The sequence below is a fragment of the Octopus bimaculoides genome, chromosome 5, assembly GCF_046866305.1.
Source record: "Octopus bimaculoides isolate indiv1 chromosome 5, ASM4686630v1, whole genome shotgun sequence".
Classification (NCBI taxonomy): domain Eukaryota; kingdom Metazoa; phylum Mollusca; class Cephalopoda; order Octopoda; family Octopodidae; genus Octopus; species Octopus bimaculoides.
This window is the reverse complement of record NC_142932.1, coordinates 110,910,571-110,935,837: the sequence shown is the minus strand read 5'-3', so window position 1 is coordinate 110,935,837 and position 25,267 is coordinate 110,910,571. Positions and strand designations below refer to the sequence as shown.

The 25,267-nt window shown below is 35.8% G+C and overlaps 2 protein-coding genes across 4 annotated transcripts in view; one reads left to right on the top strand and one right to left on the bottom strand.

Moving 5' to 3' along the window:
- Positions 1-2,154: 2,154 nt before the first annotated feature.
- On the bottom strand, positions 2,155-11,317 carry LOC106874498 (uncharacterized). Its single transcript, XM_014922243.1, has 2 exons — positions 11,270-11,317; positions 2,155-2,550 (listed from the first exon to the last, which is right to left on the bottom strand). The coding sequence occupies exons 1-2, from the start codon at positions 11,315-11,317 to the stop codon at positions 2,155-2,157; spliced, it is 444 nt and encodes a 147-aa protein (XP_014777729.1).
- A 5,312-nt stretch (positions 11,318-16,629) lies between these two features.
- Positions 16,630-25,267, top strand: part of LOC106874504 (SH2/SH3 adapter protein dreadlocks) — a 93,425-nt gene continuing 84,787 nt past the window's right edge. For all 3 annotated transcript variants that reach the window (XM_014922252.3, XM_014922249.3, XM_089352936.1), the window contains exon 1: positions 16,630-17,284. The gene's annotated coding sequence lies outside the window, so the exon portion shown is untranslated. The remainder of the gene's footprint in view (positions 17,285-25,267) is intronic.

The window sequence follows — 25,267 nt, the reverse complement described above, 5'->3', positions numbered from 1 at the left end:
AGCAGCCTTGGTTAAGCTACATCATTTAGTATACTCTCTCTGTCTCCATCCTTCTTCCTCTCCTCTTTAAACACATACATCATCTAAGTTATTTTTGTTGTTTTTTTCTTTACAGATGGCAGTTTATTTGCTTGTATATATTTGCTTCTACAGCCAAAAAAATGTGTGAATACTTTCTGCAACACAAATTATCCTATTGATTTTGTAATACATGAAAATTTGCATATTCAACCTTAAATACTTTCCTATGTAACAACAAGTCGGTTCTTACCTTAACATAAGTTGAAGGTTTCACTCATCTAGCATGTGACTCTCCTATCAAAACTAATCCCTTTGGACCTCATCCATTTCTTATCTACTGGATCGACAGCTTCTTGGTTGCACTATTGCAGCATATGTTGGTGGAGCTCTTTTTGTGCCAGTCTCAGTTAACTTTGGTGTACCTGAGAGCTCAGGTTTGTTCCCTTCTCACTTCTTGCCATCACACTCAGCAATATTCACAATCTTCTTTAACCATGCATCATCCAAATGCAATCTATATATCACATATCAAACCTGCCTTGATTCCATTAATAGGGACCTCAAAAACTTCTTCCAATGAAGATATGCTTATCTTGAATTTTCAATAGCAAAAAACACAAGCACACTGCACAGATGCCTTTCTACTATAGGTACAAAGCTCGAAAATTTGAAGGATGTTGATAGTCTATTACATCGAGCCCATTGCTCAGCTAGTACTTATTTTATCAACTCCAAAAAGATGAAAGGCAATGTCGACCTCAGTGAAATTTGAACTCAAAACATACAGACAAACGAGACAAATACTAAGTATTTTGCCTGGCATGCTAATAATTCTGCCAGCTTGCTACCATAAGCACACTACTCATATTAAGAAAGTGTCATCATATCCTTCAATCTCTTTAACTTGAGCCTTCATATATCTGCACTCGTATATCTGTCAATAGAGTGGGTATATTATCTGAAGTGTACAGTATTATATATCCATTACGGCCAATCTTACCAATCGGTTTCACACTTGGGATTCAATGGAGTGTTAGGTAATAATCCAATCATGTAACCCTGTGCTCATCAGAGGTTGTCATTAGTGAAGAAATATGGTGACTCTAACTTTGATGAGCACAGGGTTATGTAATTGGTGGATTGTTACCTAACACTCTATTGAGTACCAAGTGTGAAACCAATTGGTAAGATCAGCTGTAATGGATATATAATACTGTACACTTTGGCTGATATATATATGTTCCATGCTTCAGCAACTCTGAGCGTGAAAAAATGTTTCTGAAAGTCATGGGAGCTGTGCTGTTTTCGGACTTTCTAGGCATGCCCATGTGTGTTAAACACATGGAGCTCAAAAAGGTGTTCAAAGTGGTTGTTGGCACAATGGTTAATAATTTTGTGGGTGTTTACCAAATCAGTTGCCAGACGTTGGAGCTTCAATGTATCTATGCCCAAGGAAGCAAGATATCCAGAGTATGGTAGATGCCTGATGGAAGGTATTTGCTTGGTTGCATGTCTCTGAACAGTTTCCAGGAGGTCAATGTCCTGAGCCAGGTAGGGGCTCCAGACTGGTGATGCAAATTCCAAGTGTAGCCACACCATAGCCATATACAGCCTTAAATAGATAATTGGAGATCAGCTGACAAAGGTTTTGCTGAGTGATGCCAAGACACCGTTGGCCTTCTTGACAATTTTAGAGATGTGCTTTGTCCAGCACAAATTGCTGACAGCAATGCCCAGGTCACGTTCACAAGAAGACTTCTTGATATTAATGTTGTGGAGAGAGTATGTGGATGCTGGGTTTTTCCTCCCAAAATGGATGGTGGTACACTTGTCCACAGCCAGCTTTAGTTATCAGTCCATGATCCATTGTTGCATTGTGTCCAGGTCTGACTGCAGGAAAGATCTATAGTGTTCAGGATATGTCCTTTTTATCTCAAGGTACAGCTTGATGTCATCTGCAAATTTCAGCACTGTGGCATTCTTTAAGTTGGCATTTATGTCATTAATGTATGCAATAAATAAAAGGGGACTAAGAACAGATCCCTGTAGTACACCAGATGACATCTCACAGGGTAAAGAATGTTACCCTAGAACCGTGACTACCTCTCTTTGGTTGAGAATGAAGGACTCTAACTAGTTAAAAAGATCATCTTTCACACCCATTGCAGAGAGTTTTGCTATAAGTCTTTTGTGTGACACAGAATTAAAAGCTTTAGCAAAGTCAAGGTAAACAACATCCACCCATGAGCCGCCGCCAGTAACCCAGGTGATGTCTTCAAGAAACTTGGTAAGTTGATCACAGCAGCTGGAGTTAGGGATAAATCCAAATTGTGAGGTCCGGATAGGGTTGTGAGAATTCCAGAAGTTCCAGAGTATTTCTCTGACACAGGATTCCATCAGTTTGGCAATGCAACTAGTAGGACCGACTGGATGATAGTTGACAGGCAACGTGCAGTCACCTTCTTTGAACAGAAGAATGACACTGGCAGTTTTCCACTGCTCCAGAGTAGCACCATTGTTAAGACAGAACTGAAAGAAGAGTGAAAGCTGGTGCAGAAGCAGGTACATAACACCATCAAGACCAGGAGAGACATAGTTGCGTTTATTCTTATGGTGACATCACAGCATTACAGGTGTAAATTCCATAGTTATTATGGAATTTGGTATCAGAGGTGGTGGAGATGGTACGTTTTGGTTTTCAATAGTAAAAATGCCTGCATAGCATTCAGCAATGAGTTCTGCACATTCTTTGGGATTGTCAGTAATCTGGCTTGTGTGGGGATTGTGATGAGGACCAACTGGAGATGAGGTCTCTGCTTTGAATGTACATATTTCCAGAATGCCTTACTGCCAGGGTTGGTTGCTATGGGCTGCTCAAATTCAAGCACAGCCTTTTTTGTCACCTGCTTGAGATGGTTGAATGATTTATTACACTTTTTCCTATTTATATCTGATTTATGCAGTTTGTATTCCTGTTTGAAAAAGATGGCTGTTTTGGTAATGCAAATAACTGTTGTGTGTTAGATAACAGTGTTTTGTGAATTGATATCAGAAGGTAACAACTGTAAAACTAAATTAAGGAAGACTTGAAAATAGGAATAAAATCAGATTCGAGAACATTTAGTTGCACTGATAAGAAAACAGTTTTGGGAGACACAGAGAGAAATGTAGTGTTGCTAACCAGTTCAATTAATAGTGGAAGAAGAGGAAGAATGGGAGGAGAATGCAAAGATGATGTGCAAAGGATTAGCATTTCAAAGCTTCATTGGATAATCAAGTACAAAAAAAAAAAAATGCATCTCAGTATGATCCTTCATTAGGCCCCACTTGCTAACTGCTAAAAGTGAACTATAGAAAATTATGTCAGGTTATCAGGAAGTTTGCAACCAATGTACTATTATTATATATTAGTATCAACAAGTCTTTCTTACTGCCAACAACACTAAAGTCACCGATTTCCTTGAACTGTGTGCCACCATTGAAACAAATTAGTAAATGGCATTCATCTTCACTGACGATCATGTACTCGCTTTTCTTTGCATTGGAAAACAGACTGGCCTTGGTTGTAGTGTTCTCAAAGGATGTTAACAAGCTTTGAGCATCACGCAGTTGATGGGCTTTGAAGGGAAGATCAACAGCATAGTCAAGGTCAGAGAAATACAGATTCTACTGATGTCTTGGTCACATAATATTGTAATATAATCAAGTTTATATTTTTAATGGGCAATATTTACATTAATATGTTTGTTTTTTGATAAAATCCGTTCAAAGAGTAAACCAGTAAAACCTACATAAAAGCCAACAGCTTACATGTGCACATGTGTATGTGTGTGTGTGCATGCATGCATGTGTGCATGTGTGCAAGTAAGCACTTAAGAGTGATTAAGAGGGAGAAAGGAGAATGCTCATTACTGACAGCTTAGAGGAAATATTGCTCAAGAAACCAACAATAGAATCAAACCCACAATCTCATGATTGTTAAGTGAGCTTTTTAACCACTTAATCAAGTTACACCCATACTCTCTATATGTATTGTGTGTATGTGCATGTGTGTATTTGTATGTATGTATGTGTATATATATCTATCTATATCTATCTATCTATCTATCTATCTATCTATCTATCTATATATATATATATATATATATATATATATATATATATATACATATACATATATATACATATACATATATATACATATATATATACACACACACATATATACACACATATATATATGTATATATATATACATACACACACACACACACACATATATGTATATATATATATATATATATATATATATATATATATATATATATATATATATATATATATATATATATATATATATATATATATATATAAGTGTATGTGTATATGAGCATATATATATATATACACGAGTAAGTGGACAGACAAAAGAAAAGGGCACTCAGCACAATAGGAGATATTACACACACACACACACACATGTGTATATATATATATATATATATATATATATATATATATATATGTTAAGCTGATCTCAGGAGGACAAATGAATGCAACAAATGATAAGATGCTGTACTGGAGAGGAGCCATCCAATCCATGCAAATACAGAGAAATCAACATAAAATTAGAATGATTACAATGAAGATAATACAATAATGATGTCATTCTGTAATGTAAAAAGCACCCAGTACTGTATTGTGTGTATGTGCATGCACCCAGTACACTCTGTAAAGCGGTTGGCATTATGGAGGGCATCCAGACATTGAAACTGTGCTAAAACTGACAACTGGAGCCTGTGCAGCTCTCTGGCTGGCCAGCTCCTGTCAAACTGATCTTTATTCTTTATTCTAATCAGTTAAGTGGCCTTTCTCTGAATGTAGTTTAAAACGTCTGTATGGCCATCTATATGTAGCTCATCCAGTAGCATCATCCAGGATGTGCAAGCAATATTTTTTTGTACACTTCAACTGAACTTTGTGATCTTTGTGAGCTTGCCGTCTTGGTTGCCAATAATGAGATTTAATCTCTAAAATAGGAATATTTCTTTTGCTGGGGTAGGGAAATGGAGGATTCTTCTGACTGAATAATACAGGGTGTTCCAAAAGTCAATAATGGGTTTCAATTTTTAATAACTTCCTTAACTTTACATAAATGCATGAAATTTTGATACAATGTAAAAGACATAATGGAAATTTATATGCACCAGTCAAATTTTGTAACATCACTACACCACATATGAAAAATGACATTACTTAAATGGCAGCCATTTTCAGCTTTGGACATCCATGCTCTTTCCAAAACTTGCACCATAACACTCTCAAGAGTTTCAGACCCCACTTCTCTGATTTCTCTATTGATGTTCTCCTTCAGTTGCCCCAGGGTCTCCGGTTTGTTGACATAAACCCTCTCTTTTGGGTATCCCCACAAGAAAAACTCCAGGCTAGTCAAGTCTGTAGAATGTGAAGGCCATTCAAAGTAGACCTCACACCTGGTTCCAGCAAGATGGGGCAACTGCTCATACCACAGGAAAAACAATGCAGTTGCTACGGCAGTGCTTTGGAGAGAGAATAATTTCCTGCTACAGCAATGTCAACTGGCCTTCATGTCCTTTACATTGGTATCAAAATTTGTATCACAAATGTTTTACTAATGTAAACAAGACAATTTCATTGATAGTTTTGCCCAAATTTACAGTGATTTCATTTTTTAGTTTTTGTTATTGTTTAAATAAGGAATTTAAATTTTAAACTCATACCATAACTAAATAACTTTAATCAATTCAATTTGTTTCAAATGGTTAAGAGAATTTCTTTTCAAAATTTTACCAAATAAGCTTCATACAATCTAGCATCAAAATTCAAAACAGTATATTATATTCAAAGAACTTTGTAACTGTATGACAATAATTCTTACTTTCATTTGACCTTTGAATTTCACTCTTTAGCATTTAAACTGGCCATATTCAGCCTAAATATTCTACCTGTTTTATGTTCAAACTACCCAGATCTGGTCTCCCTCATCTGCTCTAAAATATTATGCTAAATACAAACAATCACATCATCAAAATCTCAAAACAAAAAGATCATGAGTGATTAATTCAAAACAATGTGAATAAATAAGTATTAAATTTGACAAAGTAATTTGAATGTTAAAAGGGTTAGAGTAAAAATCTAATAATGTTTTTGTTTTTTTCCAAATAATTTCTTGACTATGTTTTCAAATGCTTCAAAGTACAATTTGGATTAATTCACATGTAATATAACAATTTTGCTTAAAAATCCTTTGCAATCCATCCATTTCCCCAAATATACTCATTAATAATCTTTTGTAGCTTGCTGTAGTTTTTTCCTTTCAAAATGTATTAATTTTCTTTCTAATATGTAATATTATGAGTTTAATTGTTTCCAAGTGATACATACATACATACATACATACATATATATCTCTTTTACTCTTTTACTCCTTTACTTGTTTCAGTCATTTGACTGTGGCCATGCTGGTGCACTGCCTTTAGTCGAGCAAATCGACCCCAGGACTTTTTCTTTGTAAGCCTAGTACTTATATCAACTAAAATTTGAGGTTCTTCAAATGAAGCCTTTTGAAATATTTGTTCTGCACTGATTTACAGACACTTCCATGCACATTTGCCAATGGAAATGCAGTCTACTGTGTGATTGGCTCACTGGAAACTTGTAACCGGTAACCTATTATTCATCAACTACAATATAAAATTAAATAAATAACTGACTTCTCTTATTATATAGGTCACATGAATTATTAAAAAAAAAATTTATACCTTTTCATTTAAAATGGCATTGTTAAAGGTATTTAGAGTACTGAAATTCTTAAGCTGTTATGAGATGATAGCAATAAATAAGAAAAAAAAAAAAAAATTATTTAGAAGCCAGCAGCTTTACAAGCTTGGTTTTCAAAATCCAATGAAACAGCATAAAAAGATAACGAGAAAACAGGAAATTACTGGTGATAAGGAAGTTTTCTTTGAGCGGAATGGTTTGCTGAAATTATGGTAGTTTAGCATTGCAGATAGGCAATTGTGATTCAGTTTTATCATTTGTGTTTACAAAATTGTTATATAACAGAACAGGTGTAGAAGGAAGGACTTAGCAGTATTATTCACACACTCACACATACTTGATATGTACTTGTTTACATGTTCAGCCTGTCAGCTGTGGCCATGCTGGAGTGCTGCTGTTAGGCAATGGTTACAGTGGATGACTACCTGTATATGTATGTATGTATGTATGTATGTATGTATGTATGTGTGTATGTGTGTATGTCTCTTCTATTTTTTAAAATTATTATAAATCTTCCACTGAGGAAGGAACTAGTTTTCAACAAAGATACAAGGCTCTATCTTTGGGATGTAGTTTACACAGACAAATTCACATTTGGAACTTGAGAAAAGTCTTGCATATTTTTACTGTTCCACTTACAGACTGCACTTGTAATGTACGAATTAGCCGGTCGATTTCTCTTTCTGAAGATCCCAGTTTATTCAGATTCTCCTTTAAGCATTTACTAATAAAACCTAATGCTCCAATTATTATTGGTATGAATATGAATTCATAGTCTGAATATAGAAGCTGGAGGTTTTGAAACAGTTATCCATACATGTCCTCTTTTTCTTTGATTTTCAAACATTGAGCCTCACAGAGGCAATGACAGGAGACCGAGACCTTTGGAGGTATGCTTTGATTGAGAAGACCCGGCAGCTAAAGTGAGATCACAGCCATGGCCGATGCCAGTGTTGCATGTCTGGCCCAATTAAGAGTACCCATGATGTGTTGGGTGATATGATATACTTGAGAAGACCTGTTGAGTCAAGTAAAACCAAAATTGTAGCTGTGAGTGCCCCTGACTGGCTTCCATGCCAGTGGCACATAAAAAGCACTATCTGAACGTGATTGACACCAGGACTGCCTGACTGGTCCCCATGCTGGTAGCATGTAAAAAGCACCATCTGAACATGGCTGATGCCAGTACCCCCTGACTGGCTCCCATGCCAGTGGCACATAAAAAGCACCATCTGAACATGGCTGATGCCAGTACTCCCTGACTGGCTCTTGTGCCAGTGGCATGTAAAAAGCACCATGTGAAAGTGGCTGATGCCAGTACCCCCTGACTGGTGCCCGTGTCAGTGGCACATAAAAAGCACTATCCAAATGTGATTGGTGCCAGGATCACCTGACTGGCTCCTGTACCGGTGGCACATAAAAAGCACCCACTCTTGGAGTGGTTGGTGTTAGGGAGGGCATCCAGCTATAGAAACATTGCCAGATCAGATTGGAGCCTGGTGCAGCCACTGGCTCTCCAGACCTCAGTCAAACCGTCCAGCCCATGCCAGCATGGAAAATGGACGTTAAAAGATGATGATGATTTATATATGCAGGGCAGCTGATCTCATACCTTTGCCCCTCTGTCCCAAACAATAATATCCGGCCTGTTGTCTTTACATTTGACAGAAGTTTTGGTGGAAATATTCCACCAGTATTCCTTAAGTTGGTGTTTATGAATATATTCCATAACAGAGGGATTTTCTAAGTTTATTTCAGGATAGTCTTTTTTGCGGATGACATTGTAAATTGTTTTAGCAGCATCGTGCCACATAAGGAGGCAGTACCGTGATGACATTTTAGGACAGCTGCTGATCACATGCATGGTGTCCTCCACAGAAACATGACTTAACCTACACACGCGGTTGCACCTTGGGATTACAAGAGTGTCACTGTCTCCCTTGTTCACCAGGTACTTTGTGGCAATCTCCTGTTACTGGATTGCAAATGCATAACCTTCGAAATGTAATGTGATGTATTGGTCTCGTGTTCAAGAGAAGCTGAACTTTGAGTCAATTCTAATGTATGTATGTATGCATTTATGCATGCATGCATGCATGCATGTATGTATGTATGTATGTATGTATGTATGTATGTATGTATGATTGCATGCATGTATATATGTGTGCATGCATGTGTACATACATGTGTATGTGTGTATATATATATATATATATATATATATATATATATACACATTATCATCATTATTTAATGTCTGCTTTCCATGCTGGCATGGGTTAGATGTTTTGACTGGAACTGGTAAGTCAGGGAGCTGCACCAGGTTCCAGTCTGATTTGGCATGGTTTCTATGGCTGGATGCCTTTCCTAACACCAATCACTCCAAGAGTGAAATGGGTCCGTTTATGTGCTGCTGGCATGGGTACCATTTACATGACACTGGCAACGGCCACAATTACAAGTCTTCTCAGCATAGCATCACCAAAAGTCTTGGTCACTTATTATCACCTCTGTGAGGCCCAACATTTAAAGATCATGCTTCACCACCTCATACCATGTCTTCTGGGTCTACCTCTTCCACAGGTTCCCTTCATAGTTAGAGATCAGCACTTCTTTACACAGCTGTCCTCGTCTACACGCATCACCTGACCATACTAGTGCAGTTGTCTCTCTTGCACACCACATCTGATGCCTCCTATACCCAACCTTTCTCTCAAGATGCTTACACTCTATCGTACATGCACACTGACATTGCACACCCAGTGAAGCATATATACACACACACACACACACACACACACACACACACACACACACACACACATATATATATCATCATCACCAACATAATTTTAATGTACATTTTTCCATACTTGCATTTGTTGGATGGAGCTTACAGAGGCAGATTTTCAACAGTTGGATGCCCTTCCAAACATCAATCATTTTACAGTGTGGACTGGATGCACCAGCATGGTCACCAAGTAACTCGCAAGACAAAGATCCTTTGAGAGGGATGGGGCATTGAACGAGGTGGCCTTGTTCCAGGTGATGAGAGGTTAGAGTGTGACAGAGCGATAGAAACAGGTGTCTTGCTGTAGTGGAGATACGTGATTACCCAGTCAGAGGGAGAGAGCAAGAGAAGAGAGAGAGAGAGAGAGAGTGATCAAGAATGAGAAAGAGAGTGAAAGAGGGTGAGAGAGAGATAGTGGTGAAGTGCCAAGGCATACCCTCAAGGTACAAGGATCAGAATATAAATGGGATGATAGAGTATTACCAAGGGTGTATGAGTAGGGAGTAGGGACTTCATATGAATGCAAAGAGTGTGGTGTGGGGATGCAGTGACTGGTGAAATGTGGGCATATAGAGGAGGTGGGTGACAACAGGATAACAATGATACAGAATAGGGCAATGAGGACATGATTGGGGAGCAAGAGATAAGCATAAGCATAGTGCATGAAAAAGAGGAAATGTGAGGAAGAGAAGAGGAGATGTAGTTTGGTTTGCTGGGGGGGGGGAGGGTTTGTGAAATTTATACATATATATGTGTGTGTGTGTGTGTGTGTGTGTGTGTGTGTGTGTGTGTATATGATCAGCATCATTATTATTGTCATCGTTTTAACAACCTCTTCCCATGCTTATGAGAGTCAGGCAGAATTCATTGAGATAGATTTTTCTACAGTCAAATGTCCTTCCTGTTTCCAACTTGCACCTGCTTCCAAGCAAGGTAATATTTCCCCATGGAGAGACATATATACATTTGAGACTTTCACTAGCGATCCCTCAGGTGTTATTTATCTAATTGGGTCAAACCAATAAGAAAGACCACTTGAATTCTCCTCTATTTCACCAATGTTTTAGATTTGTACCTGTCGGTGCTGAATCACTATTAACTTTCACCCATGGATTGTCTTGGTTTTCTTTCAAATTTATGCACTTTTTATACTATTTTCTGTATAAATATGACTTGATGCCTTGTAACTACCTGTTCATATTTAATTCAATTTTACCCACACTAAGGCAGTGAGTTGGCAGAATCATTAACATGCGACGAGCTGGCAGAAACGTTAGCATGCCAGGTGAAATGCTTAGCGGTATTTCGTCTGCCATTACGTTCTGAGTTCAAATTCTGCCAAGGACGATTTTTCCTTTCATCCTTTCGGGGTCGATAAATAAAGTACCAGTTACCCATTGGGGCTGATGTAATCAACTTAATCCCTTTGTCTGTCCTTCTTTGTCCCCTCTATGTTTAGCCCCTTGTGGGCAACGAAAAAATAAGAATCATTAGCATGCCAGGGAAAATGCTTACAAGCATTTTGTTCCTTTTTATGTTGTGAGTTCAAATTCTGCTGACATTGACTTTGCTTTTCATCATTTCAGGATTGATAAAATAACTGCCAGTTGATCACTGAGGTTGATGTAATTGACTTACCTGTTCCCCAACCCAAATTTCTGGCCTTGTGTCAAAATGTGAAACCATTATGCCTACACTAACTTAACCTGTACATTGCCTACAGTAGTTAACACTTATTTTTATGGACCCTGTATCCCACCACATTGGATTCAATGCACTGGGTCTGGTACAAGCACTTATTGTCTACCTTTTATATTATACGTCATTTTGACATTTTCTTCTCATGTGCCGGTGGCATGTAAAATGCACCAACTGAACGTGGTCGATGCCAGTGCCCCTGACTGGTTCCCGTGCCAGTGGCACATAAAAAGCACTATTCATGTGTGGTTGATACCAGTGCCCCCTGACAGGGCAGGGCTTCTCAAGCATAGCATATCACCTAACACTTAAAGGGTGCTTTTTATGTGCCAGTTACGCGACACTGGCATCGGCCTATGACTATTATCTCACTCAGTATGACGGGTCTTTTTTCCCAACAGTCTTAATCTGTTGTGCATATATGAAATAATAATAATCCTTTCTACTATAGGCACAAGGCCTGAAATTTTGTTGATTACATCAACCCTAGTACTCAACTGGTACTTATTTTATTGACCCTGAAAGGATGAAAGCAAAGTCGACCTCAGTGGAATTTGAACTCATAATGTAGCAATGGGTGAAATACCACTAATGATTCTGCCAACTTGCTGCCTTATATGAGATAATAATAATAAAAACTAATTGTTTGTAATATAGGCACAAGACCTGATTTTCTTTCGGTGACGGGGGTTAGTCGATATCATTGATCCTAGTAATGCCCCTGAATGGGTAAAAAGCAAAACTAACCTTGTCGAATTTGAACTTAGAACATAAAGAGGCAAAAGAAAACCACAAAATACTTTGTCTGATGCTCTAACAAGTCTATAAAATTAATAATAAGTGCCATTTATATTAATATGAAATAAACAGGAGCTACTAATGAAAGAGATCTGATTGACCCAGTTATACATGTACAATAAAAGACTTTGGTACTTACCAATATAAACTATTGTACAAGTAATAGATATATGTAATGATACATATGTATTTTAAATAGACAATATGTCTCTACTAGACTGTAACTGTGTTAATTTCAATACAAAGACTCTAGCCATGTAGGTACTGTAAAGCAATAATATTATATTCCATCTTTTATCTTTATTTGTGTCAGTCATTGGACGTAGCCTTGTTGGGGCATTGCATTGAAGGACCTTTTTGTCGAATAAATTGACCCTTGTACTTACTTTTTAGAGTCTTGATCTTATTTTATTGTTTATTTTTGCTGAACTGCTAAGTTACAGAGATATAAACAGACCAACACCTGGTGATATCACTAGTACCAATGGCACGGAGAAAAGCACTCAGTAAACTCTGTAAAGTGGTTGGCATTAGGAAGAGCATCCAACCATTAAAACCATGCCAATGTTGACACTGGAGCTTGATGTAGCCTTACAATTCTCCAGATTCTGTAAAACTGTCCAACCCATACCAGCATGGAAAATGGATGTTAAATGATGATGATGTTGATGCATATTCCTGAATTGAACCATATTCTGAAGAGTCTGTAGAAATAAATTCTGTCATATAATAAGGCTTATTGTTACCAACAGCAGTACCAGATCAGAAAGTGCTAACTTTATCGAACTTGGCAGCAATAATTATTATCATACACACAGTTCAAAATAAAAAGCTTCGAGCTACACTCTGATACTTATAGTTTGAGAAATCTTTCAAAGTCAAAAGTTAATTTAATACCTATAGAGTTGCTACAAAGATCAGAGTATACAAGAGTTTTAAGTCAAGCTATTAGATGAAGCCAACCAAAAGCCTCTGCTGATCATATAACTTCATATTAATGTCAACAGTGAATACTATACTCCTAAATATATATAAGAAATTTTTATAGGTGCAGGAGTGGCTGTGTGGTAAGTAGCTTGCTTACCAACCACATGGTTCTGGATTCAGTCCCACTGCATGGCACCTTGGGCAAGTGTCTTCTACTATAGCCTCGGGCCGACCAAAGCCTTGTGAGTGGATTTGGTAGATGGAAACTGAAAGAAGCCCGTTGTATATATGTATGTATGTATATATATATATATATATATATATATATATATATATATATATATATATATATATATATATATCATCATCATCATCATCATCGTTTAACGTCCGCTTTCCATGCTAGCATGGGTTGGACGATTCGACTGAGGACTGGTGAAACCCGATGGCTACACCAGGCTCCAATCTGATTTGGCAGAGTTTCTACAGCTGGATGCCCTTACTAACGCCAACCACTCCGAGAGTGTAGTGGGTGCTTTTACGTGTCACTCACTACACTCTCTCTCTCTCTCTCTCTCTATATATATATATATATATATGCTAGCATGGAAAGCGGACGTTAAACAACGATGATGATGATGATGATGTGTGTACTTGTGTGTCTGTGTGTTTGTCCCTCCACCATCGCTTGACAACCGATGCTGGTGTGTTTACGTCCCCATAACTTAGCATTTCAGCAAAAAGACACCGATAGAATAAGTACTAGGCTTACAAAAAATAAGTCCTGGGGTCGATTTTCTTGACTAAAGGTGGTGCTCCAGCATGGCTGCAGTCAAATGACTGAAACAAGTAAAGAGAGTAATGAGAGTATGCTGTGGAAAAGATGGAGAAAACGAAAAAGTCAATGATGGCCATCAATACTATGAAATTTTTCATTATATACTGTTCTCCTCTCATGGTATTGAGTAAATTTTTTTTGGTCTTAGTGATCTGAGTTATCTTTAGTCTTATTTTGTGTAGGGAGATTCATTATGTCAATATTAACACAAGCACTGGTTTGATTCCACTTCTTTATTATTAGTCAACTGGCTAAATATCCAACTAACTAATCAATTGTTTGTCCAAGACCTTGTTGTGCGCATGTGTGTGTGCTTGCATATGTATGTATGCATGTATGTATTCTTTTGTGTGTGTATTCCTGTGTCTGTGTATGTTTGCTTGTGTATTTGTGTATGTATGCAGGTGTGTGTGTGTACTTCTGCTTCTATGTGTGCTTGTGTGTGTCTGTACATGTAAGTTTGTGTGTGTGTGTATGTGCGCCTGTTGTGTATGCATGCCTACATATGTCTGTGTGCCTGTGCATGTGTATGCATGCCTACATATGCATGTGTGTATGTGCTTATATGTGGTGTGTGTATGTATGGTGTGTATGTGCATGTATGTGTCTGTGTATGTTTATGCCTGTCTGTACTACCTATTTACCTACTTATCTACCTACCTACCTGCCTCCCTACCTACTTTCCTACCTACCTGTTTATTTGCCTATCTCCCCACCTATCTACCTACCTACCTACATAATTAACTAAGTAACTAACAATCTATATAATTAACCTAACCACCAAAAATCTTACATACTTACCTACCTATTTACCTACTTGATTGCCTACTTATGAATGTACCTATGTATGTACGCTGTGTGGGTGGTATCCATGGCAATGAGGTGCATTGGATAACTCAGAGTTTATCAAGAATCTAGTGATGTTAATTTCTTGTGACACACACAAATATAACAGAACAAATGGAAAAAGCATGAAAAAATATTCAGTAGACAAACCAGACCCAATGTTTTAAATATTGGTTTCTAATTTTGGACTAATGTTTTAAATATTGATATATATTTCATTGAATATGAATTTACATGATGTAAGCAAATGCTTTAAAAATTATTTAGAAAATTGAATTTATTTTTCATCATTTGAAATTATCTCATTTCTTAATATCAACAAGAAGTATTTATTTCTTAATGTCACTTGAATATCCTGGTGACTGGCAGTCTAATAATAATAACCTGGTGGCTGGCAGTCTAAGTTGACCAGGCAAGGAATTATCTTGTGATGAATTGACCAATGAGGAACTGACCAGATGTCCTGTTAATATGCCAGTGATCCCATTGATTGGCTGTCAAGTAGAAAGAATTAAGTTTTTCAATACATCTCACTTATTTTTGTAAAGCAAAGCCTCTTCTTAGAAAATGCTGATATTTTATGTTTCCTGTTGCTAGTTAGCATTTCAGTTCTTTTCAGGCTGGACTGCAGACTTTTGGAGCTCATGACCGTTCTTCTATGGTTAGAGCTTTATTTATTTAAAAAAAGTTTTTGTGTGGTCTTTGTCTAAAAGGAGAAGCTGTGCTCATTCCCTTTGCAGGGCCTCCAAGATTGGAGAAATCCACACAGCATTTTTCATGAATAACTGCAAGTTGAAAGCTATAGGAAATACAAGTTTACAGCTGTAGGAAATACAAAAGATAACACGAGGCCTTCTCTAGAATGGAAAATACCAAGTAGTGTTATTTTGTACTGAGGACATTTCTTGAAGCATTTGTGATTCCAAACTAAACCTATTATCTATTCACTCTACCAAAACTTTCAACTACTTTAATATTTTATCCATTAGTGTAAGACCTCTGTAACTGCTCTTTAGTTGCCTTTGTAACAATTTGAGACAACATTGTTATACCAGTCAAGTAACTAACACAGTCCCTACATAATCTTTTTGTTTTTAACATGAATTTACAGCTTCCTCTATATTTATCTCATTGATTATCTTAATAAGCAAGAGGAAGTAACCCTCAATAGCTGTCCTATTATTTTTACTGTCATTCATATCACACATTCGAAACTCATTTTATAATAACTTTTTCGTGATTCTTTCTTTTTATTATGAACAAGAACATGTGCAACAGTATGTACTGGAGCACATTTCTTCCCAGTGCAAACTGGGTTTATAAAATCTTTGCGCCTTGCAATCAGGATTATTTTCTTGCTTCTCATTCTCAAAATAAACTTCCAATTCTATCTCAGCTTCTTTCTTGACTGAATAAACCTAACGTATTGCTCCCCGTTTAGGTTTCTCATCACATCAGAAATCACAGAACAATCTATAAATCTGATACAGAAAGATAAGTTGAATTTTTTCATTAGTAATGTTTGATTTCCAAATGTTTGATGTAATACATATTTAATTAAAAGCTTGCTCAGTGTTGGATAAGTAAAGCCAAATAATACTTAAATATATTCATCGTAAACGTTAATTTATTAACTTCAAAATTTTGTACTTAATCAGATTTTTAGTTCTCTAAGAGTACAATTTCAATAACCAATATCGGAGAAAACGTGTTCCGAATTAAAATTCATCGAGATCAATTCAGCCTTACATCCTCTCTGGGTTGATAAAATAAAGAACTGGTATCGATTCCTTTTAGGTACCCGAGGTGTGAATGGAATTATAATAGAACATTTCTTGGAGAATACTTCTCTAAAACCTAGAAAACTAGAGTTATCTGTTCATGGCGTAGTACTAACTTGGCGAACTCACATCGGGAAAAGTAGTTCTACAAAATATTACCGACAACTCTCAGGTATATTAGCAATTACTTTGACCAGCAGTTTACAAGTGGTGAAATTATTTTATCAATGGAAAGACTTGTTACTTCTGGAATTAAATTAAAGACGCAGTTCGAATGTTTTCCGATTCCAGAAACACATTAGTCATAAAAGCTGACATCATGGCGGAAGAAACTGCTTGAAACACTCCAAATCTACCGCATCTTGTTTTAAAATTGAAGTTGTCATTTCCTTGACTTCTAATATATTCTCCCGGATTAACTTATATATGCTATTTATCACAATATCTGCAATGAAAGGCTGACTTTATATGTCGGAAAATTTTACTGAAATTCATGTCAGTCGGTGCCCTAAAAGCACAAGATTAGCTGGAAGCTTGTTATCACAAGCGAGTTTTTAAATTTCCCTATCTCCATATGGCAAATTGGTTAAATTGAAACTTAAAGATTACTGTATTTGTTACATGTATCCTACTGTTGGACAGAACTCACGAGAAAGTGGTTGAGTTATCTTCAATGAATGCCTACTTCAACAAAATATGTAGTCTCTCTGTGGCGAAGGATTTGGAGTTCAAAATCTCGACCTTGGATTTCAGCTCTTTGTTGAGGCAAGTTTTAACATTTTTCTATTCACAATATAAATTTAATTCAAATACATTAAACTTGTTCTTCTTTAATCATAACTATTCATTCTCATGCGTGCATGAATACATTTCTTTCCTTCTAACACTAACCTTACGTTCACCAAGTGGTCTGTGGCGACTGCTTTGAAACGAATATCTTCCCTACCACTAAGCTTTATGTGTCCCCGAATACTGTAATCTGGACCCCTTTTCAATGTCGAGACTTTATTTTCTCAAACTGACATTACTCCTTTCCTCTTCCTATCATTGTCATTTATAGAAATGTTCGTACATACTTTTTCTACTTAAAATTTATTTATTCGTAACTGACTAATGTTTAAAGCATGCATGAAAAAGCTATTAAAAACACTATTCAGAATGAAACATTACACACACGCATATATATATATATATATATATATACACACACACTATTATTATACTAATGCTATTATTACATTTTTACATGGCGTCAAAAGTTGAATAAATCAAATAATGATTTTCGTATGAGGAACGTGAAAAACCTCTTTCTGTGGACTTCCCAAACTGGGATTCGATTGCTAATTATGTCTTATGAGAATATAAATTCACCCGGAAAAAGTTTTTCCCTTCTATTTATTTCAGTTGTTGTTAGTGGTGTTGTCAATATTTGTTTGTTTGTTTGTAGTGTCTAATTTCCATTGTACCTACCAATATCACTTTCGGTATCATCCTTGTCACCTTAATTTATATCTTCTTTGATATTCGATATCTTTATTTCAATCTCCAGATTCAGTGATTTACTTTTAAATAAAGTAGTACACACGTGTATGCGGCATCATACACACATACTTACATTTTATACACATACACACATTGACAGATGTAGGTAGATGTATGGTGTGTGTATATTACGTTTACTTGTGAATATCTGTCACCCTGCTATTTTCGGGTAGTCTTATTTCCACTGTTGTGTGACATGTACCCCTCGCCTTACTTTTGTAATCTCCTTAAAAACCAAGACGATCAGACCTCATTGTAGATTAGATAAGCAACTTTTATTGTTCTTCTAATATAATTTGTTGTCAAAAGTTCATATATTTTGTGTACACGTACATTATTATCTCTAGGTAACTAGTATGACTTTTTTCTTATCTCCTACTATGTGTAGTGAGTGTGTTGTCGATTAGTTACTCCTGTTGTGAAAATGGAACAAAGATTATTTCAAAGATTCCACTATTCTTCAAAATGTCATCACAACTTCAATCGTTTACTCGTCTTCAGTTAGTGTGATCAACACATTTCACTTGCATGTAGTTTGGAATTTGGCAAATAATTTATTGATATTTAGTAACAAAGGCCTAAGAGTTGTTGCATTTGTTCACTTACTCCCCTCCGCTCCCTATTGGTTTCCTAAATTTCTAGTGTTTTGTCCCCCCTTTTAAATTCCTGCTGATAAATGTTAATGTCATTCTCATGAATGTAAAGTTTTTCTTTTTCTTTTTATTGTTTTTTTTCTCTCTCACTACCATTTCCTCTAGCAATAACATTTTAGCTTTTGCTTATCTCTATCTAAATGTGAACTCAGCACATCTTGTAGTTGTAATACTACCGAGAGTAAGAACTGTCGTTTTCTAGGGTGGGGCTTCACGATTGGAAGACTAGAATTAAAAACAGGTTTTTTTTTTTTTCGGTTAGTGTGTTGGCAATCAATTCTGTAGAATGTTTAAAAGACAATATTTGAAAACTAAAGTCTTGATACTAGTGTGAATTTTTAGAAATTAATAATGAATATAATCGTTGTAAAGCGACTGAGTGGAGACATGGGTATTTTGTGGTGGACACTTGATGGAATATTAGCGATTATTAGGCGACAAGAATGGTGACGAGGAAAACTACACCCCCTTATTTTGTTGTCACTCGTTCACGACTATGTCTATTGTAGACATTTAGTTACGATTCTACCATTAAAAATATTACGTTGTTGTAATTTTATTGAAAAAGCATGAGGAATAATTTCATGACTATCCACTTTCTAGAACATGGGACCGAAAAGTGTAATAGTCTCTGGTGCGGAAGTTTAAAAAAAAATGTGATACACCATTTCAAGAGAACGTAGAAGGGTGTCTTTGGATTTCGGTAGTATCGGAGTTACTTCATTCTTTTCTATCAATTAAAATTCGTTTAAGAAAAAGGCTTTATTATTCAGAAATAAGTTTAGTATCTAAGGACATCTTATTTAACAGTCCTACTCTCTCTTCAGCCGGTTGCGATAAGAAGTAGAAGACACTGAAGTTCTCACGACTACAATAATATTTGTTCAACACCATCAACCATCTTCATAAAAAACTATCATTTTTCTCTGATTGTTTTTTTAATTATAAATCCAGCGCACATTTATGAAGATATATTTACTTTAGAATATCTTCTAGAGTTTCAATTATATAAAAATAAAGGCAACTTCATAGCTTTCTAGTTAAAGATCCTTTAACAAATTTAAAAAAAAAATGTTTCGAAGGGTGCTATTCCCTCTTGTAGCTCAACTCAGGGAAGTTAATTCTTGTTCTGATTATCTCTCATTAATATAAATATTTCAAATCGGGTGGGTGTAGGGTAAAAACCACTAGATTTACAGGAAGCTAATGGAGGTTTTGAAGAAATGCAAGAGTAGCTTATGATCCTGAAATGCAAGAGTAGCTTATGATCCTGAAATGCAAGGATCGAATAGTTAGATTTGCTTTTGTTACGAGTGTTGTCATTTCTTTTAATGAATAATAATAATAACGCGGATGACAATAATGGGCTCAAATTTAGGCACAAGGCCAGTAGTTTTGAGGGGAGTGGGTTAGTCGATGCCATTGATTCCAGTACTTGACCGGTAGGTTATCGACCTCGAAAGAATGAAAGGTAAAATGATCTAGGTGTAATTTGAACTGAGAATGTGACAAGCCGGAAGAAACACCTTTAGGTTTCCAGTTTCTTAATCATTATTCTATCAACAAAGTTTCTACAAATCATTTGATTTAGGGAAGAATCTTTTGGTCCTTAATTTTTAAAGGTGTACAGAATGTTGGTCTAAGTTGTGGATCTTGAGTAAGCTCTTTAGAGACGTTTTCTTCGAGTAAAACCATTTTACGTTTCGCAGTTTCTGTAACCACACAGTTAAAAAGACAATATATTTTATATTTCTTAAAAATAGAAATATAATTTTGTAAGTAGGCCTGTCGTTGATAAATGAGGACTGTCAGCTTAAAACTTTAACTAGTGAAGCTTTTTTCATAGTTCGATATCATACTAGAATATAAAGATAACGTCTTCAAATGTTTAAAAAAAAAATACACATCAGATGCGTAAGAAAAAAGACATTCAATTTTATCGTAATGAAGTAGTGTCCGTGCACTATTTAATAGAGATGAAAATGGAATTCAACAAGTTTTACTGATTAAACAAATCAAAGGCTTGCTTTTGTGTGATTTGGACTGGTATGAATGTATTAATATTCATACAGCAATGTTCATTTAATACTCATTCCAAAAGGATTAAATGAAGGATTGTAGATTTTGTTTGATGACGATCAATGTAGAAGTGATATTAGTTCAGACGCAAACAAGCGTATTTAATGAAATATTTTGTTTGAGATCTAGGTTCAGAAGAGAGAACAGCACCAGTAAGAGAAGGAGCCAAAAGAAAGACATTGGTAAGCCAAGTCGATGTGATTGTTGGCAAAAAATTTTATTTATCAGATTCCTTTCTTCTGGAATTTATTCGAAATGTTGCTGACTGTGGCTTTAGTATTTTTTTTTTTATAGGAGGATGAATTAAAATCTTTATATTAAGTAAGCAACTGTTAAGGTACAAAGTAATTTTTTTCTTGAGGCAACATGACTTTATTGAGGAATGGCATAGCTAAGAAATCTTATTAAAGCTGATTAATCAGCATCTGTAGCATGACAACTGAAAGTTACAAGAAGTAAGGGTACTATATAAGTTTGTTTGCCCCCATTAATTTGAGTAATGGTTATGTGGTTCTTGTTGTTTTTGAAAGGAAGTTGTTAGGAAACTGCATAAAGTGATATGGAAAGGATACTGAAGATCTGACTAGGTAGATATGGTGATAAGGTGAAATAATTATAGATGATAGGAGGAAGATAATTGCTGGAGAGGAGGTGAAGAGTGGAAGTTATGAAAGTTAATGTAGTGGAGATTGAAGTGGGAACCATAACAACATATGAGGAAGCTGTTATGTCAGATGACCAGTTTAACACCCGCCTCTCTGTCTGTCTCTCTATTTACACACACACACACACACACTAACAGGCACTCTTTCTCTCTTGGGTGAAACTCAGAGTAGTAAGAGATTAACTTGACCAAAATTAAAATATAATCTTTGATACGAAGTACTTTTTCTTCTGACAGTCAGCACTAAGCATATATATATATATATATATATGTCTCTTAAAAGATAGAGCTCAAAATCAATGCATTGAAGATACTTTATTGCAGCAACAATTATAATAGCAGAAACAACCACAATAAGCCAAACCTATGCACATTACAATAGAGTATCCAGGGTTAGGGTTATAATTGTCTCTGCAATAAAGTATCTTCAATGCATCGATTTTGAGCTCTATCTTTTAAGAGACATATATATATATATATATATACACAAAAACTCACCTGTGGGGTTTTGCTAAGACTGTTAACAGATACTATATATTTTGTAAAATTTTGTTTTATAAAAGTATATATTTAATATATATATATATAGATATATATATATATATATATATATAAGAACAAAGAAGTGACACCAGAAAAAATAAGGGTTATGTAATGAACTTCATTAGCTTATATATATATAGTAGTTGATGGTAGAATTGTTAGTGTTGCAGTATTTGTTTCAGCTCATTACATTCTGTTTAAATCTCAGTAAGGCCAATTTTGTCTTTTGTCCTTCCAAGCTCAATAAAAAAAGTATTGGTACCAGTCATGCCAGTCAAGTACTGGCAGTGATTTAATAGAAAATATATCTGGAGCTAGAGTCTCTCAGACAGTTCAATGTTGGTCTGCCTTCAGTGACACTAATGCCAAACTGTATTGGCTCTTTACCTTCTCTTTGACAACATCATAGGCATGGAACAGGAATACATACTGGTCTTCTATATGATCTTGCTCAGTCTTGCTACCCTGGAAAGATATTCTACTGCTCTGTGAACACAGTATGGATATGGAGTTCACTTTGTTACCACATGGTCTTGAGTAATATCTCACTGCATGACATTTTGGGCAAGTGTGTTCTACTGTAGTCTCAGGCCGACTAATACCTTGTAGTGATTTTGATTGACAGAAGCTGTTTGGAAGCTTGTTGCATGTGTGTGTATGCATGTATTTCATAATTTAATGTCCATCTTTCATACTGACATCAGTTAGATGGTTTGACAGGATTCGATAAGTTGGAAGACTGCTTCAGGGCTTGAAGTCTACTTTGGTATGTTTCTATAACAGGATGCTCTTTCTAATGCCAACCACATTACAGTGTACTGGGAGAAAGACAAAGAAGAAGAGTGGCATTGTTGTAGAAAAGGAGATGGCTTTATGTCAAGCATTAAGAGGCAAGAATATGATAGAGGGACAAGCACCGGTGTTATATAGAGGAAATATTTTGTTACTCTGTATTATATAAGGGTAGGTGAAAGTACTGGAAAGATCTATGTATATGCATCTGTGTGTAGGTTTATATTCTGTGTCCAGGTTTATATTCTGTGTCCTTGCATGAAAAGTGTTGAGTAAAAGGTGCTGATGTTTGTTGACACTCACTGCTAAGAAATTGTCTAATAGCTCAGTAACTTCAAAGGCAAGAGGATTTTAAAAAAGTAAATTCATGACTTGAAATACAGGTAAGGATTAGTGACAGAAAGGGCATCTAGCTTTAAAATACTACTTCAGTATGCATTCATCCAACTTCAGCTGGCATGGAAAAATGGCATGAAAGAAACAAATCACACATACAGACACACATACACATTTCCACTTATTTTTTATATCTCTAGTCACTGAAGTTCTTATACTTGCATATTTTTGTTCTTATATGGTTATAAAATTTGTCTGAATTCAGTTTCCTTCTTCAATTCACATTTGATATCTATTAAATATTTATCCTAGTCCTATCTGATAAGTGTCTCTGTCTCTTTCCGTGTCATTTTCGATTGTATAGGAGGTACAACATTGTTTTTAATATTACTTTATATAGTCCTGCTTATGTATATCCGAAGAGGAAATTCCTTTCATGAATAGCTTCTTTTTCTCTTAAAATTTAGTTATTGCATGCTTACTGACATCATTAAGAGCCACTTAACAATTTCTGCCACCAATGTAATCCACACATTGTCAAACGGAAAAGACATGAACTCTGTCAGCTGAGTAATAATAATAATAATACAAGAAAAAAAAAATATATACAAGCAGAGTGGACTCTTTAACCCTGTTGCTGACATATCCAGTGTTCAAGATAGGTTGGTCATTCAGTCTTAAAATCGCAATGAAAGACACTGAGACCAGTCCTACTTCTATCAGCAGGGCTAAAGTGGATATGATATGAATATGGCACTTGGAGCACTGATCATAGTATTTTATATCTAAACGAGCATTTCTCTTTTTATAACAATAGTTGTGTGACAATATTTTCATTTAACGGTGGTTGTTTTAGATTTGAAATAGTAAGAGGTAATTTCAATTTTAATGAAATAAAGTTAGCAAGCTATTCACTCATGTGTTCAAAGACTGTTTTCCTTTTATACTTTAGCCCTTTAGCATTTAAACTAGCCATATTTGGCCTAAATATGTTACCTGTTTTATGTTCTAACTGACCTGATCCAGCCTCTCACATCTACCCTACAATGACATTCTGAAAATGAACAGTCACATCATCGAAATTTTGAAGCCACAATATGATGTATGATTAACTATAAAAAATGTGAATAAGTAAACATCACATTTGACAGAGCAGCCTGAATGCTGAAGCGTTATATGTTAGGAATGATATCCAACTATAGAAGCCATGTAAAGCAGACATTGGAGCTTGGACACAGTCCTCTGACCTGCTGGATCCTGTCAAACTGTTCAACCCATGTCAATATGGAATATGTATGTTAAATGATGATAACCCCAGTAGAGTTATTTCAATGTGAGCTTTTAAAATATATTCATCATCATTTAATGTCCATCTTTCATGCTGGCATGGGTTGGGCAGTTTGACAGGAGCTGGTAAGCCAGTTCCACTGTCTGTTTTGGCATGATCTTTATGGCTGGATGCCCTTCCTAACACCAACCACTTTACAGAGTGGGCTGGGTGCTTTTTATGTAGCACCAGCATTGGAGAGGTCTGCTTTGGCACGATTTTTATGGCTGGATACCCTTCCTAACATCAGCCACTTTACAAAGTGCTTCTTATGTGGCACCAGCACCAATGAAGTCTTCCAAATACCAACCACTTTACAAAGTAAATATATCATAATCACTGTGAATGTTTACTTCTTCCTTTTTTTTTTAAATTGAAATGCTTTTTATTTATAATTTCTGCAGTTTGTAGGTTAGTTTCATTTCTGAAGAAATTTAAACAATATACATACATCTTTATAATGATTTGAGACCATCAACATTTGCACATTATTTTATTGCAGACTTTGTAATTTTATTCTTTAGTCATTCCCTCTGTTAGCGAGTTCTTATAGAGTTCTTTCAGAAATTACCATTACCATATTATAAGCTTGCTTTAGCTTACTTCCACTTAGTTATTACTAATCCAGTTTGTTCATTTGGTTCTCACTATCTTTTTTTGCCACACATTCATATCATTATCATTTCCTTGCAATTGTTATCTTCCATCTCAACTTATTTTCTGAGATTCATGGTAAATTGAGCTTATCATTTTCTTCTTTCCAGATGTTTCAGTGACTAACAGGTTAGACAACTGACTATTGATCCAAAGGT

Bases quoted from the DNA above. Each gene is read 5' to 3' on its own strand.
- LOC106874498 (XM_014922243.1), bottom strand. From the start codon at position 11,317: ATGGTTTCACATTTTGACACAAGGCCAGAAATTTGGGTTGGGGAACAG. The intron at 2,551-11,269 runs GTAAGTCAATTA...CTCTTCTTTCAG, and splicing joins AAATTTGGGTTGGGGAACAG to TTCTGTCTTAACAATGGTGC.